This window comes from Pogonomyrmex barbatus, unplaced genomic scaffold (genome assembly GCF_055798465.1).
Source record: "Pogonomyrmex barbatus isolate J1 unplaced genomic scaffold, ASM5579846v1 scaffold4, whole genome shotgun sequence".
NCBI lineage: Eukaryota > Metazoa > Arthropoda > Insecta > Hymenoptera > Formicidae > Pogonomyrmex > Pogonomyrmex barbatus.
This window is the reverse complement of record NW_028297138.1, coordinates 10,274,350-10,291,519: the sequence shown is the minus strand read 5'-3', so window position 1 is coordinate 10,291,519 and position 17,170 is coordinate 10,274,350. Positions and strand designations below refer to the sequence as shown.

General features: G+C 42.0%; 1 protein-coding gene across 9 annotated transcripts in view; it reads left to right on the top strand.

Annotated features, from left to right (window-relative positions):
* The window catches only part of LOC105423600 (uncharacterized), a 383,169-nt gene that overhangs the window by 281,697 nt on the left and 84,302 nt on the right, over nt 1-17,170 (top strand). For all 9 annotated transcript variants that reach the window (XM_089080981.1, XM_089080983.1, XM_089080980.1 and 6 more), the window contains 2 exons: nt 4,975-5,093; nt 11,928-12,231. In XM_089080981.1, coding sequence (XP_088937107.1) covers nt 4,975-5,093; nt 11,928-12,231 — 423 coding nt within the window. The remainder of the gene's footprint in view (nt 1-4,974; nt 5,094-11,927; nt 12,232-17,170) is intronic.

Genomic DNA, 17,170 nt, shown 5'->3' with positions numbered 1-17,170 from the left:
CCGACAAAAAAGCAAAAAATGAAGTGAATTTATTTTCTATTATTAAAATAAGAGATCTCATGACAGATGAAACATCAGTAATTTCGAATTATTTTTATACAGTTGACAATTCCTTGCAAAAATAATAATTTCAGAAAATAAATATTTTTTTTAATACCAAGAAATTATTTGATCTTAATATATTAATATAATAATAATGATCATTTTTTACATTTAAGAATCTTTAATTTGATTTGATTGTCTATATCCTCTTGATAGATGCTTGTGAATTTTCGCAAGAGAAGTATTCAGCTTACACTAGCCTTGTTATGTCTATTTTTCGCGAGAAGAAATTTCTGGTAAACGAGCGAGTCGTTGCGGTCGTCTTTCGCAACACAATGGAAATCCCGAGCGGTAACGCGATTTCCCGCATTCCATTCATCGTCCTTTGCCCTGGCGAGGTAGTCCGTTCGTGCATTATTCGCTCGTCCTTAACCCTCAAACGAGAATAATGTCCTCCCGCGCCATCATGGCGGCAGACCTTTGTCTCTTTGCAGCGGCAGCGTCAGCAGCGGCGATGGCACACCGAGTCTTTCCTTCTCGCGAAGGTTGCCTTCCTCATTATTTACGGAAGCGCGAGTTTCTCGTCTCCTTAACGGTTGCTGGTAATAAGATGCACTTCTTTAAAAGATTCTCCTACCCGGAAGCGACAAATTGCATTCGCCCGGCGGCCTCGCCTTTCCCTCGGGGTTGGTTGCTCCACCACTTTCAGCCTCTGTTGGAAGAAAACTCGGGAGGGAACGCGAACGTAGTTAGCCGGAACAAACGTTAACCTGATAAAACCGCAGATGCATTTTATCTGTACGAAGACTTTAGCGAGTTTCAAATAACAAAACGATCTCTTTCATTTTCTTTTTCTCTGCTCTCCCCTTCCTTCTTTCGGCTGTGTGTCACTTTTGTGATCCACTGATTGAACGTAATGCGAAATTACAGTGATGTACAATTTCCTAACGATATTAATTATCGATATTTTATCGTAATTGGATATTATTACAGTAATATTTTTTTTTTATGATGACTTTTTAAAAAGTTACGCGACCACGCGAATAGTCACTTATACCTGATTTCATTAGTCACTAGAGACATGATTCAAATAAGTTATTAGACTGAATCGAGCATCATTGAAGCGAGTAGGAGAATAGAGACTGAATAGCAACCGTTCTCGACGGAAATCCGCACGTTCGTAGTTTCCTTGAAACTTCAGAATGTAGTATCCGGAGTCCTCGCTGGCTACACGCGCGATTTCACATCCGAGATCTCTCATACTCGTACTTCAGCTTCGAGTGGAAGAGCGATCGCGACGAATGCGATTGGTCGGAACGATCGTTAAGCGGATCGGTCGATTGATGAGGCCGGTTTAAACCGCGAATCACTCTGTGGTCGCTTTCCGACCACCAGTAGTTCGGTCCAAGTATCCTCCCATGCGCGTCTCCCACTTAGGTCTCTCCCTCTTAACGAAGTATCAATGTTACCACCCGCGGGATTACGTATTCAGGGCTCGGTGTTGGCCGGTGTACATTGGCGGCTGCGGCGCTACAGGCTGCAGTCGTGAACCAAGTGGAAACGACCGAGAGCCGTCGTATATAGGCTAGGTGCGGCCAGAGATCGGGGCGAAGGGACGAGGAAGTGGATTGGCAAAGAGAGTGGTAGCCAGAAAGACTAGGAGTAATGATGTTTGTTTAGCTCTCAAGGAGAGGGTCCGCGTCGGGGGTGGAAGATACGGGTTTTGGCACGGGGATGATAGGTGAGGGACGCGAAAGACCGTGCCTATGATCGTCGAGTTCTCTCATCGAGGCTCTCTCTCCGCAGCACCCTCCTTCTTCGGATCTTCATCTCTCTTGCGCTCTCTCTTCCCCCCCCTCTCTCTCACCCCTGCTTCGCCATCTGCCGTTTCTACTGCCGTCTCTCCGTCACTCCGGCAGCTCCTCTCATCTTTCTCCCTGGTCCCGGCCCTCGCCTCGTAAATTGAAACTCCCGTGTGTTGGCGTCCGTGCATCTGGAGCTCCTTAGGAGTTAAGCTACGCAAATTAGATTTTCTGCTTAGGAGCCAGAAGTACGACTCCCCCTTTCCCTTGGCGCCTCGCCCCTTTTCATCCCCCTGCTCTTGCGAGACTTCCCCGAGACCGTGCGCAAACGTTCATCCCACCTCGTGAATATATAGGCTGCCATCTCTACACGTCCCAAATCTTCGCGTTTGCGTCGCGTTCGCTTCTGGCTCTTTTTTTTTCTCTCTTCTCTCCCTTTTCCGTAGTTTTCACGTCCTCTTATCTGCACCCCCTGCTTTCTCGCCGCCCCCTCTTATCTCTTTTTCTGTTGGTCTGCTTCACGTCTTCGGTCAATATTATCCGCGACGCGTCAGGAACGTCTTAATACCTTTTTCTTTAATCTGGGATTTGCTCTCGGTAGTGGAAGCGACGCGAAGTTTTTCTATCTATGGCCCGGAAATTTCTTCTGTCATGTTGGAGGGTACTTCTCGTTTTCTCGAGAACGTTCGTTATGTACGCTCGTTCCTTCATGAAATGGAATTTGTTGCCTGTTTGCTGGATCCCAGCAAATGTTTGCCGACAGACTGTACCGTTTAAGCTATACGTGAGTCGTCATAGCAACCATGGCTCATGGTGGTTAAATAGTATCGCTTCGCATGAGTACTTGCGAGGATTCCGCAGAAAGTTCGTATATCGCTAGATGTCAAAAAGTTTTTTTTTCTTCTTTTTTTTTTTTTTTTTTTTTTTATTGAAAAATCGTCTGTCTACATCGATCCAATGACTACTTACTCTTATATTTAAATAATATCGGAATACATCGGTGTTAAAAATGGCTAAGAATTATATAACTTTAATTTTTAACGCCTATATATTTCTCGATGTTCCTATGCTGAAAATAATAGAAAATCATGTATCATCTTTCCTCATGCGACTGGAAGAATTAATGCCTTCGAATAATGCGCGATATACACAATCGACATTTGCGCTTCTTTTCGCTTTTGTTAAGCAAATGCGATTTTATTAGGTCAAAAGAAATTTCACCGTTCCTCCATTCAGGAGAGCGACAATATTCTTTCGCGGATTTCGGATTCGGTTTTTCTCGTCACATCACCGACGATCCATGTACCCCTCGTGCCGTCGAACGATTGGAAATAACAGCGAAACGAGAAGCGGAAAAGACTTTTTCCGATAATGGAGGCCCGGAATCGTGCCATCGCACGTTTTCCGCGTCGTCACGTGGCGCGGTAGCGGCCGCAGGTGCATTGGAAATTAATTTCGGCTTAATGCCGAGGCGCCGGCACCGCCGGCATCGCGAATCCTTCGACGTGACGACGAATTCCCGATGTCCTGGAGACGTGATATTCCGAATCTCGTCCGCGGAATTTCTCAAGCAGGCCATTAGAGAGAGTTTAGCCATGTCCCAGGCGTTCTATATCTTTCACATTATCGATCCCATTTACAAAGTATAATCTGATCAATATGCCTCGTTCCTTCGATGTATTTTTGTTTCCGAATATCGAGGTTTTACGAAAAGGTATTTTTATCAGTTTTATGATAGCATGATAGATTGTTACTAATTATTTGAACTCAAATTTAATGAGCACACGTTAATTACATAAACAATAAATTAGGTCGATATCAAAAAGTTATAAAGCTATATTACGGTTCACGTAAATCTTAGATATACAAGGATTATTTTGCAAAATGAAGTTAATAAAGAGAAATAATATGTTTATATTTTAGAATATTTAGAATTTTAATCGTGTCGCTTTCGGTGTTGTCGTCTTGCATTATGCATGGTATTCCGAAGGGCAGAGACGAAAGAGCTCGTGACGAAAGACTCAGGGCAAATTTATTGGAAATGTTAATCGTTCCTATCGTTCACGGACCCCGCGGAATTCGCACGATTTTCCACGACGGCGAACTCGTCGCCCATTTGAACGAGGCTTTGGATTTTCGGGTGGAACACTGGCTGCGTTCAATTCCTCGGCCTTTGGCTTCCTGAAATAGTTCCTGAAATAGTGCGCGACCCGGAGGCGCGTATAATAAACCTAATTCCACATACTTAACGGGCATACCACCTCCGGGACTGGCGGCACACGACGTGGTTGATGTTAAATCCGCAAGTAATTTCTACGTACGTAACCGCGGTGATACCGGCGATCTCTTATTCTTTAGTAGGACAGACGATAATGGGATCGTTTATCAGGGAGGGCATTAACGACCACGAAATCTTCACTATCGCCGTTCCATTTCGATACTTTGGACCGGGAATAGCCAATTTAATTCTGTGACGTGAAAGAACAACGAATGTTTTATATGTTACATTTTACTAGATTTTTATCAATCTTTCAGACTATTTTGTTTTTGAATTAATGTAAAGAGAGCAAAAACTGCATGATGCACGATGAAATAAATGATGATTTTTTTTTTTTTTTCGAAGCGCAGCGACTCTGCTGCGTTAAGAACGCGATTGTCCTTGGTCATGGAAATTACGAAATTATTCTTATCCAGCGATGCTGGACATAATAATTGTTGCATTGTGCGGCGGTAAGCTCGCTGAATACGAGGAAGATCCGCGTTTATTCACCGCGCGATAGCCACCCGGTATCGTCGCTCTAATGTCCGTCATAAAGCGACGCCCTCGTTTTACGAGGGTCATGCATGCTAATTGAAAATCATGGCTTCACGCTTCAATTTGTCGCGCGGTTTTAAAACTGAACTTGGCGCGTCTCCTCTTCGCATGTCGTTAAAATATACCTGACGAAAAAAAAAGAAATTCCGTCAGATACAATGGGATTTTCGCTATAGCTCGGTAATCGAGAGAGATAACTCGTTTTTAGCGTTAAACGTAATGTAATTGCGCGCGCGGCCGCGATTTGACAGACGTCGTGCGTAATTTTCATCCACCTACATTATTGTTACAGCGAAGGCTGTTTCTCCGTTACAGGTCTGCGGGAAGGTGTTCAACAACGCATCGGCGCTTACGAAGCACAAGCTGACGCACAGCGACGAGAGGAAGTACGTGTGCACGATGTGCGGCAAGGCGTTCAAACGGCAGGACCACTTGTGAGTACGAATTAGAGTATTTCGCATCGGAGGATCAGCGAAATATACTCGCGAATATGTCAAATTTTACAAAATAATCTCTTGATTAGTGAGATTGGTAGTTTACTTTTCCAAACACAAAAGGCATTCTCTCTGGTCTACATTGTAACTTCGAATTACTAATATGAGGGTAATGAATTGAAATCGCTACGCAGATATACGTCAATGTGCTTCGAACGCGTGAGCATTTGTTTGTTGTTTACGAAGAGGCACGTTTGTCCACGTTGAATTTAATAATAATTCCGATATTGCTACGATCTTGTTAAAAGTCTGTTCCTCGATCGGCCACTCTCGCGTCTCTCTCTACTCGCTGTTACCGACAGAACAGATCTATTCGCGTCTTTTCGCGTTTTCCACCCTTTTCCCTTTCCGAACGAAGCGTCATAGGGCGTACTACGGATTCCCCGTGCTATAAAACAAGAACGAGAACAACACTCGAGCCCAGAGCTTAAAGGAAAACGCTCGTGCTCGCGGCACTGAGCCGTTCATTATGTTCATCAAAGCCTCTCGACGCTCCACTTTGGCAATAGTGTACGCAGCTATATGTTCGCTTACGAGTAAGCATTACACGGCAGGCGTACGTGTGCGCACGTGTAGATGTATCTCTCCGCGTTCTCTTCTTTGCTGGTGCGCTCGTAAGAAGCCTTCTAAGCTGGCCCGGAGTGCCTTCTTAAGGCCGGTAGTTGGAGAAATTTCTACGCGTAGGTATGCCGAAGTAATCCCTTAGATATTTCCCCTTACGTAATGCCCGGTTGTCCGGGTATTGGATGGGAAAGCTCGCGGAGCTTGTATCGGCACGTACAAGTATTAGAACTCTCTTGAATTTACGACGGTAATAGTTGTTGCTGTAAAAAGTTCTTTTCAAAAGTATGTTTCTCTTTGTACCAAATTACGACGCTCCATTCTTTCTCCGTTGTTATGTTAAGTAACTCAGGCGATGAAAAAAGCTGTGAAACTGGAAACGAAAATTTACGTTTAAGTATTCATTAATGTAACGTGATATTTAAAAACGATTGTCTCGATTATTATTATTATTATTATTATTGCAGATAGAAACTGATCGAATAAATGAATACTTAATTCTGTTTCTTTCCCTTTGTAAATAAATTATATTTAAAGTTAGTTAAATTATTCATGTAGAATGCACCGAAGAGAAGTACGGTACATTTGAACGTAATGAAAAAGGCTATCTCGCGCGACTTAGGATTTTCTTCTCCGGGAGCTTCCTGAAACACGGGAAAATGGACACGTGCGATATAGGAATCAAGAACAAGGGACGAGAAGGGATGCTCGCACAAAGGCGAGTGATGGCAGACCATAGCGACTAAGGATTCAATTCTTGCCAGGAACGGGCAAAGGAATAACCTGGAATCAATAGAGATTGGACTCGCGACTTCGCTCTGCTTTATCGTTGTAGTGTTGTCCGTCCGGCACGGGTCGAATGCCTCGGCCAAGTTGAACTCGTTGTATTTTCTCGAAAGACGAATCCCCAAATCCTTCCAACCTCTCCTATATCCTCCCCTTTCCTTCCCAGTACTCCCTTATCCCTCGTCTTGTTCGGTATCCACCACGGCCGGCGGGGTCCATTCTGTGAGGACAGTATTTTTCTTTTCTTTACTGCTTTCTCAATGTCTTCCCTCGTTCTATTCCCTCAAACTCGAGCGACTCGTCGCGTTCAATGCGAGCCGGCAGAAGGGTGCGAGGAATTACTTACGTTTCATTGCGAACATTGGGTTTGTGGCTTCTCTAGATGGAACTGCTTGCGGTAGCTCTTGCTCGTGTCTCTCTTTCTCTCCCTCTCCTCTCTCTCTCTCTCTCTCTCTCTCTCTCTCTCTCTCTCTCGTTCCTTCCATTCCTTCGATAAATGATAATAGTATTCAATCCGCGTAGAGAATCGTAAAGAATAAGTATATCCATCAACTTACACTAATCTTATCGCCGTCTTAAGTATGATGTCTTAATTTATTTTCACTATTCGACAACTGCTTTACGAACAGATCGCAATGAATTCCTGATTGAAAATGTCGAACTATTCTCACAGGATTTATTTCTTCTTATTCGCGATACCGAGAAGCGACGTTATTTTATTTACCATATCTTTCCCCTTCTACTCGTCTTTCTGTAAACTGAGAAGTTTCTTTTTTGTCAGCATAAGTTAAACGTTTGTTTGTATCCATTTTATCGAACGCTTTTGGACGATATTCCCTCTCGATTGTTGGGATATATATATATATATATATATGTTATATATACAGTTGCAAGTAAACGAACCGTGCGATACTATCTCATGCGCGAAATCGCGAAGTCTTTACCCCAGTTCCTGTTTTTCGCCGGAAGCTGCCGTCTCCGTCCCAAGTATAATGTGCGCGATCGAGAGAATGCGCCGGAGTTCCTTCTTTACTTTGGAAAACAGGCTGGCTTTTTTGTCAGATTTGCATCGCCGATGTGAGAAAGAGGACGTTTAGCTTACGCTTCTTCGATAAAGCACGTATTGGCAATTTAGCGTAACCGCAATATTGCTTGGGTACGATATTCCGTCCTATGGCTCTATACACACACACACACACACACACACACACACACACACACACATATATATATATATATATATATATATATACACACGATATTACTCTATATATATATATATCATATTATGAGTTCGTGGCGACGAAAGAAGGAACAATAATAGGCAGCCTGAGCAATAATAGTGCCGCGGGCGGAGATTTTACGGAGAAGAAAGAAGAGATCTTTCAGCTCCATTCATCGTTTGAATGGACTTTCAAACTTAATTGAGAACGGGAAAAAGTCGGTACGAAGTCTCGCCGTGCTTCATTCTCTTCCTAAGAATTGGCAGACCTGTGCAACTACAGTTTCCATCGCTTCTCACTTTCTTTGTTCAGATAGGTCCTCCATTGTAGATCTCTTGTCGAATAACCGTTACCACAATTTTTCTAAATCTTAAAGGTAATGCATATGCACATTGACAAATATTAGTACAAAAAAATCGAGTAATTTGTATTTGGTGCGTCGTAGATAATATTTATTCATTTTTAGTTAAAATTTGTGATATGACAATTTCTAATTTTACTGATTAAAATTGAAAACAATAAAGATATGAAAAATAATGAACATAAATAATTCGTTCATCAAAATCGATAGACTCTTAGACTATGATATGATCTATGACTATGATATGATAGACTAGATATGATCACTTCGTTACTTTTTAAAATCTTTATTGATTCACATGTCATTAAACGTATTTGTTAGCCTGAAAATTTTAGCTTCATAGATTTTAAATTATTTAAAAAAAAAAATAAATAAATTTTGATTACTTTTGTAATGTAACTTTTTCTAAAATATATTATATTCTAATATGTAATAAATGACAAATATATTTATGTAAATATATATTCAAGTTTTTAAAATTACGATAAAAAATTGTGTATTATAATATCGAATTATCATGGAGAATTTAATATATTTAACATGAAGCAATAATATAAAGTGATAATGAGACATTTGTGAACGTCGAGGAAGTAGATCCTCGGACTTAATCAGAAGACAAAGAATATAAGCGCTTTGTCGCTTCTATATAGGGTTCCCCGAAAAAACTAACGGACTTCCAGAACGATAGCTTCGTCGATTTCTTCAGTATCGAACAAGGCACTATTGTACGTTTCTCGGTGTATCTCTGTTATCGAAGTAAATCCACGTAGTCCCTTTGCTGAGTCGGAGCGCCGCCGCGCGAAATAAGGAACGGAAGCGCTTACACCTCGATAGGAATTTTCTTCGAGAGCTTTTCTTCGAACGGAAGTATATATCGGCCGCTTCTTCCTTCCTGCCCGAAAGAGATTTGAGAGGACATCGGAGCTAAAGAGAGGAGCGACAACGCGAGCAACGCGAAAGGAAAGCTGGCCCTTCGAGAAACAAAGTCCTTCCCTTTGCTTGTAGCACCGTCGAGAGCTTTATTTTTCAGAATGCGTTCGATATTTCGATAATTGCTTCCTTGTGACCCTTGTCATATCAAGGGGTTGCCAATACTAACTTCTACGGAAAAAGGACAAAATAAAACAAATACATTTCCTTGTCAGTAATCGTAAAAGCCTCTAAACTAGAAATATATTGTGTACTTTATAACAAGTAATATATTGTAGTTTATAAAAGTTATATATTGTAGTTTATAGACAGTGCGCGTTACGTTAACATTAATTGAGAGATTTAATAATTGAGCATTAAAAATAATCCATTTTTATCTTGAGTAATGAAACGAGAAAAAAAGTGTAAAAAAGTAAGTAGATTTTTTTTGTTAATAGTCTTGTTGGGCTATCGGGGTTTAGGCGGAATCGACAGTTGATAATTAGTGCTGATTTAATTATCGTTTTCCTAGACAAAATTCTGCGTGTGTTCATTGGACCGATCTTTTGTGAGCTCTAATTAACAGTTTTATGAATACTTTCGTTGTCGCTTGAGCGCAGGTTCATAACAATTAATAACAATTTTTTTTATTGTCATATCATCAACTTTGAAGACAGTGAATTCGTAAATGACATATGAATTTCACTATGATTCTGACTTATCTTGCATACATATTTTGTGTACATACTACTTAATATTTCGTATTTTTAAACGGTAGTTTATTCTTAATTATTTTTATAATTTTATATTATTATTTTATATTATTATTAAAACGAGTATACGTAATCCTTAATTAAATAAAAATATGATAGCGAAACAATAACTTTGAAATTACACACAAATCGAAACGATGCATTATTATAATTGTATTATTATCATTTAATTGTTATCTAGGCCGATTCTCCGAATAATTAAATTATCTCTATTTTTGTAAATTGAATATCGTTGAATCGATTCCAGTTTATTCGTTTAATATCTTTGATGTGTTCAAAATACGAGTTTCTCTCTGCGGCACTGATTAAATAACTGTTCTAATAAAACTCGTCGGTTGATCAGCGACCGTTCAGATAAAATCTAAAGATTGGACGTCTACATTTATTTCTTTCTCTTTCTTTTTGTCTCTCTCTCTCTCTCTCTCTCTCTCTCTCTCTCTCTCTCTCTCTCTCTTCGAAAACGAAAAGGAAGAATGATACACACGTGCGGTCGACACGTCCCAGGTGTCCCTGATTATCCGCGGGAAGGGAAAATGCCGGGAACTCGGAATGGGTCACCTTAAAAGTTCGACAAATTAGCTTTTACAAATTAAACCCTTCCCACAGTCCCAACTTTACCGGCGGAATTTAAGGGAATCCGTTCGTATATCGATAGACTATAAAACTTCGCCGGATAGGAGTGGCCTCGCGTCTCCCAGAGAATTTACTCTGGAAACGATATCCCTTCCATCGCGCCCGCCGTATCCGTACGACTTCTTCTTGCGATCCACTGCGGGAGATTCCGACGAAGGATGTCCACGCTTGGGATCTCGTTAAACTTTCAGGAAACAAGAGAGGCGGCTCCGATCGAGGACAGCGAAGAAATTTAATGTGTCCAACGTTATCAATTATAATAATAAGATAGAATTACAGGTTATCATTTTTAATTTGCAATTTTTGGATTGGAATTTAACGATGGAAATAGCAATGTGCATAGAATGCAGTTTTAATCTGTAATAAATAAATGTATACATTTTAGAATTTTTTTGTTTTTTGCATTACATTTCGAATATGTATATTTAGAGAGATAGACAGACCGCTTTACAGAATTACAACTAAATAATTGCGTATTTCAGTCGAATTACTCCGCACGTCGTTATTCTGCTTATCGATACCGATCGACAATCTTGCAACCATCAAATGAAATCGATCGCGATCAATGGGAATCATGGATTTTATCGCGAATGCGATCGAGGAATCTGGCATCGTGTCAGAAATCGCGCAACTTGTTGCATGCCGGACACATCCCTCGGATTTCCACGCCTTTTCTTAGCGCTCTTCGACGTGGAGAGAATGGCCAGGTCTCATTTTCCAGAACGTCCCGTGATAGAGGAGTAAAAAATCTTTCGAGAGCGGCTTCGTGCGCGAGCGCGTTAAGCGCGCGTTTTGCTCCGTCGATGTCAGGCATGAATATCGGGCAAATGGAGTGGATAAGTCTTTAGGCGCACTGGCGGGGTGTAAGGGTGACACACTGGGGATGAGTTTAGATGTTCCTCCTAGATAAGGCAGGGGAGGAATCGTGCCCGGCGGTATATGGGATTTCCGTGCCGGGGTAGATCGCCGATATAGATAAGCGGCATAATCGGACCGACATAATTTCGGTTGGGCACTAAAGAGCAGGTGTACAATCAGATTTCCGTGCCCATCGAGCATCCGCGAGTGCTATATAGCATGTCGCCCGAGACGTTCTTATGATTAATGCTGAATGCGAGAGGAATTCGAATATGAACGCGTGGGGGCTATTCCAGTCTCGGTGATATTTCCTGACTGAAATGTCACAGTCGATTTATATTCCGACTAAAATACCAGCATGATGATTCTCGAATCGGAGATGAGTCTCTCAAAAAGTTAAATTGCTGAACAAAATTATGAAATTCTGAACAAGTACATAGTTGTCTACGTTACATTATTTTTATCGTAAGTTTCAATCGTTCTTGACTCTATATAGATTTTGAAAAAAGGAAATAAAAAATAAAAAAGATTCTAGTTTTTAATTTCTCAATATATTCTTTTCTTTACGAGATAATTAAAAATAGAAGCAGCGAATATCCGCTCTTGCGTTTAGAAAATGTATGACCGATCTATTATTTTGAAACTAAAGAACCGATTTTTCTGATTGCAGGAACGGACACATGCTGACGCATCGAAATAAAAAGCCGTACGAGTGCAAGGCCGAGGGGTGCGGCAAGTCTTACTGCGACGCGAGGAGCCTGAGGAGGCACACGGAGAATCATCATGCCGGTAGCAAAATCAACGAGAGCATCAGTCCCAGCAGTCCCACGACCGGGCCTCACACGCCTAACACCCCTGGAAGCAATCCCAGCACACCAAGCACGCCCGGTGCAACTTCCACGACGAATGGTCACGGGCACGCGGCCTTGAAGCAACTTCTCGCCACTGAACCCGCGCAAACGCAACAGCAAAAGGTAAGTCATTGCCATTTTCCCAATTCGGATTCCTGACCAAATTTCTGATCAACAGAAATTATATTTATTTATGTTATTTAATGTAATTCTATTTATTTCGTGATACACAACAATCCTGAGTTTGCTTGAAACGCGCGTGATTATTACGATTAATAATTATAACCATGCTTAAATATTATTATATTGAGCTCTTAAGCTTATTAGACAAATCGAGATAACCGTTCGATTTTTAATTTGTTTTATACGACGCGGTACGAAACGAGGGATTTGAGTCTCACATTCTTATTGTTTCTGTCGACCCGCCGATCCTCGCAGCGCTGGCCGCTGCTGTATATTTCACGATTGAATTTTCTCGAAATTGGTCTGGAATTGCTGCGCCCGAGATGGGTTTAAGAGCTTATAGGGCGAACCTTTCAAAGAGTCGGTCAACGTGCGTCCGACGCAAGTCCGCAAAGATGTAAGAGGATTAGGTGGCTTTTCCGCGATTGCCGAGTATGTCGCGCGATCCGTAACTAAAACGTCATTAATTTCTGTGTGTCGTCTTTATCATTCAATTTGTCGATACTCCGATCCCTTTAACCAGATCCGCTCCATTCGTGTATTGAGCTTGTACAACGGTACGTAATTAAGAGAAGCCGTACGCGTTTCCAATGTAGAGACCGCGAGATGGAATCTTGAAAATGAAGATGATATTTTCTATTCATGTAGAATCGTTAATTGGAATTTGTGCCCACAAGTCGAGCAGGTTGTTGAGCGATATAGAGCGGAAAGTCCCGACCTCTTTCGGAAAGCGCCGGTTCTCGCTTTTATCTCCTCGCCGCGGATTTAATTTTATATCTTGGTAGCTTTCGGTAACTTTTATTACCCGCAATGGTCCCGTCTACCGAATGTAATGCACGGCGATAACGAACTTCAGATTACTATCTCGCCAATTACTACAATCATTACTCGGACCTCGCGATAGTTTAACTTCTTTGCAACTCTGATGAGCTTAATTTTCATCGGCCGCCAAGGTTGAGTTGGATTTACTTCTCTTTTGAAACTGGTATAAATTATATCTGGAAAGCCTCTTTAGTAAAGTAGCTATTTTGCATCGCCGAACAAATTATTTCTCGTTAATGAAGAAAATGTGTTTCACAACGAGAAGGGTAACACTATAAAATATATCGGAGATTGCTATTTAAAATATTACGCATTTTGTAACCTGTGATATTATGTAAAACCTAAAATTATTATTTCCTTATTATTTCAAATTTCCTGACAATTAATTTCACCGTGATCACTAAAATTCTATTCCTCGTTCGTTTTTCGATGACTCTCTTCTGGGCGATCGTCAGTCAGGGTCAATAGTCAGTCTTTTAAACGTACTAAACGTAGAGGCAATCACGTCCGTAAACGTCCTGTCACATCAGCAGCGTCGCTGGAGCTTTTAAATGCTACCGAAAGAAAGTCGTTAGCTTCAATTCTGGCTGTCGCAATTAAAGGACGCAAAACGGAAACCTCGCGCCATCAGAAAGGCCTCCGCCGATCTTGCTTTCTCTCTTTCTCGGCCGTCTTTACCATCTTTCTCGGATTCGACCGACACGTAAGTTAGCAGCCCGCTGGCAAAGTTTATTGGCTACGACCCTTGACCACGTAGGGCCGAGATGGCCCCGGCGAACTATTGTCGGGCGATAAAAGGGCGCACGAGAAAACGAACCGTCCGTGAGGAACGAGGAAAGTCGGAAGGAGAGCCTCGAAGGTGAGACCACCCTTCGTCTTCTCCTTCTTGGCTCCCTACCGACCCCCTACCTCGGCAATACCCACTGTCAGACCCGGTGGAAATTAGTTCTTGGCCGTAGAGCACGGAATTATTGCCGCTTTCAAAGTCGCTCGCTGCGCTTGCATTCGAAGGCGAGTGAGAAAAGCGCGCGTGTTGAAGAGTGTAAGGGAAGAAAAGGGGGCAGAAAGATTAAGAGAGAGAGAGAGACGGAAGACTGCCATGCCGACGTGTGTACGTGTGCCTCCGTGTGCGTTGCGCCGAGAGGGTGGGAGGGTAGTTAAACCGAGACTACGAATCTACGATATTGAGTTAGAAGTAAGGCGGGAGCCGGCTCTGAAGTGGGGGCTAATAAAATTTGATGACCGGGAACTTCGTAATGAGAATGAGACGCGGAAAGGAGGTGGAAGCGAGAGAGAGAGAGAGAGAGAGAGAGAGAGAGAGAGAGAGAGAGAGAGAGAGAGAGAGAGGCGGTCGGCTATGAAAACTTCTCAGACGTAGCGAGCCCGCGATTTATGATATTTCATCGGACAGCCGCGGAGTCCGGAGAGTAATCTTTTGTAGTCATTAATTTTCTTTCGCTACGTCGTCGTAAGTTGTAGCCGCCTTTGTCGGAAACGGCGCAGCTGTGGATATTTGCTACTCCGACGCGTGAAATTTAATCAACGCCCGCGGATACCGCGCTAATTATTCACCATGGCGTTACTGTATGTTAAATCTGCTTACGAATTCCCCGCGACGCCAATCCTCGATCGACCGATAGCGCCCGCACTTCAGAATTCGAATTTCAGATTTCGTAAAGTTTTAATTAAATCCCGATCTAAAGACACATTTTTAAGTCGTAGATATGTGTGTGCTGCGATAAGAAAATAATTTCCGCGGTGTTCCACAACTGAACTCGAGTCTCGAAGCATGATTTAACTTTTTGAAAGGAGGTGGTATCACTGGCTGCAAAATTACGTTGCATAAGAAATTGCCGTGAGATTGCCCGTTGAATGAACCGAGAAGCCTCATCTCGTGCCTCCCTGAGCGTTCGAATCGGTAACTTCGCGTACGTGCCGCGTTTGGGATTCCGTCGAGGATCCGCCATAAAGTCGTCAGGGCACAATCGCACATGCGAAAGTAGAACCACGAGGCGAGAAGTAGGAAAATACGAGAGTAGAGAGGCGCACGTGTGGCAGACAAGAGCGATGGGGGAAGGGATGACGGGGGAACGAGTACGAGGGAGGACGAAGGAGAATGGCAGATGAGGGTGTATATGCCGGGGCAAGGCGAGAGGGGGGGGGACGAGAGAGAAGAAGTGGCTTTCCGACGCGCGAACGAGCTCGCGATTTTCCCGTCACGTAGAGATGCGAGCTCGACTAGACGACGACGACGACGACGACGACGACGACGACGATCAAATTTGTTCGGGAATTCGAAATCGCTGGGACGGAACGATGGGTTGGGAATAAAGTGTATGCGGCAGCCGAATGTGTTCGCGCCGCGCCCTAGGAACCTTTCAGCAGGTTTGCCACGACCGCGCGGGCATAGAGACGATGGAGGAGGAAGAGTGATTCGACATCAAAAGGTGTCTACCGATCGTTCAACTAACTTCGATTCGCGCTTGCCAAGAGAGAGAGAGAGAGAGAGAGAGAGACGGCCTCGTCTGAAAATCATGGTTATCGTTTCGGAAAATCACTGTATCGCTCCGGAGTTGCGCCCTAAGTCAAAGGATGCGATTCTTCTCTGAGATATGGCGTCGCAAAGTCGCATAATCAAATCTCGCCTTTCACGCGAGTCTCGCTGGAAATTGCGAGTGTAGAGACGAATTATTTCCGTTGCTGCTTTAAAGCATTGTTTTGTAAAGTAACACGATGTAAAATTATTATCTTTTTATTGTAGGATAGGAGAAAGAGAAGAAGGAAGAAAAAGAGCGTAAATTAAGAAGCGAAAGTTTTTAAAGATTTAAAGCGATAAATGACTTCTGCATTATTAATACTAATGAAATATAAATTCGCGAATATGCCAATATCCACTGACTGCAAGCAATCACTTCAAGTTTTTAATGAATGTCGAGTTAGATAAAAAAGCGATTTATTTTATTCGTTTATCATCGGAAATTAAGAAGAATTAAACTCTCGATATCCGCAGCTATTCTTGCGTACACATGACGAGAACATTGATTTTGCAAATTTATTTTATATTGAATATCTTTTTTTTTTCTTTTTTTTTTTTAATGAATCTATGCATATATCAGCGGCCAATTACTAGGCATATTTGGCGCCATCAGCATGATTTTCAGGCGCGCAAATATTTGCACGTGCAGGAATTATGGAATTCAATCTTGATGATATCGTTCCACGAATTTTCATACAGATCTTTGACAAGCGCTAATGACGTCAAAGAAACATGGAATTTCATAACGTTCTCGTTAATGTATATGCTCGTTATTACAACAGGAAATAACAGGAAAGGATTTCGTATAATTATAGTTAATATGCGCACGTCCGCCGCACTCGCTCGATTGGAGGTTACAGCACGATAGTAATTTCAGAAAGCAAATCACATATGTATTTAAAAGCTATTTTATATATATATATATATATATTTTTTTTTTTTTTAAATAAACACATTCCGAAAATGCTTCAACGAAATATTAATCACACAAAAGGCTTTTATGTTTGAGACAAGTCTTTATATAAAATATGAAAACCTTGCGTGTAACATTTTTATGTGTATTGATATCAGCACGTATAAAGCTCTCTTTAACGAAAGATTAATTTTCGTTTTTTTTGAAAATATATATATTACATCCTTTTTAGTTGTTTTTATTCATTCAAATGCTCACAGTTTCTGCTCTCGACAGGAGCGAAATATTTAACAAATGTTTATTCGCATCGTTGCTTATTTAATCCCTGTCACCCATTTTAAAACTATCCAACAATAAGAGTTGTCCAGTCGTCCTTTTAGCGGCGCAGCGAGAACTGGGTCGAACAATTGCGAGAGAGAGAGAGAGAGAAAGAGAGAGAGAGAGAGAGACTAAATCTCGAAGGCTGATTTACGGGCTTTCTCCGAATCGATTTATGCGACTTCAGATATCCGCGCCGCTGCGGTTCTAACTAATTTCGCGTCCGCCAGTGTAGTGTTTTCAACCGAAAACAATTTTCTCGCTCCGCGACGGTATCCGGAGCTTTAATT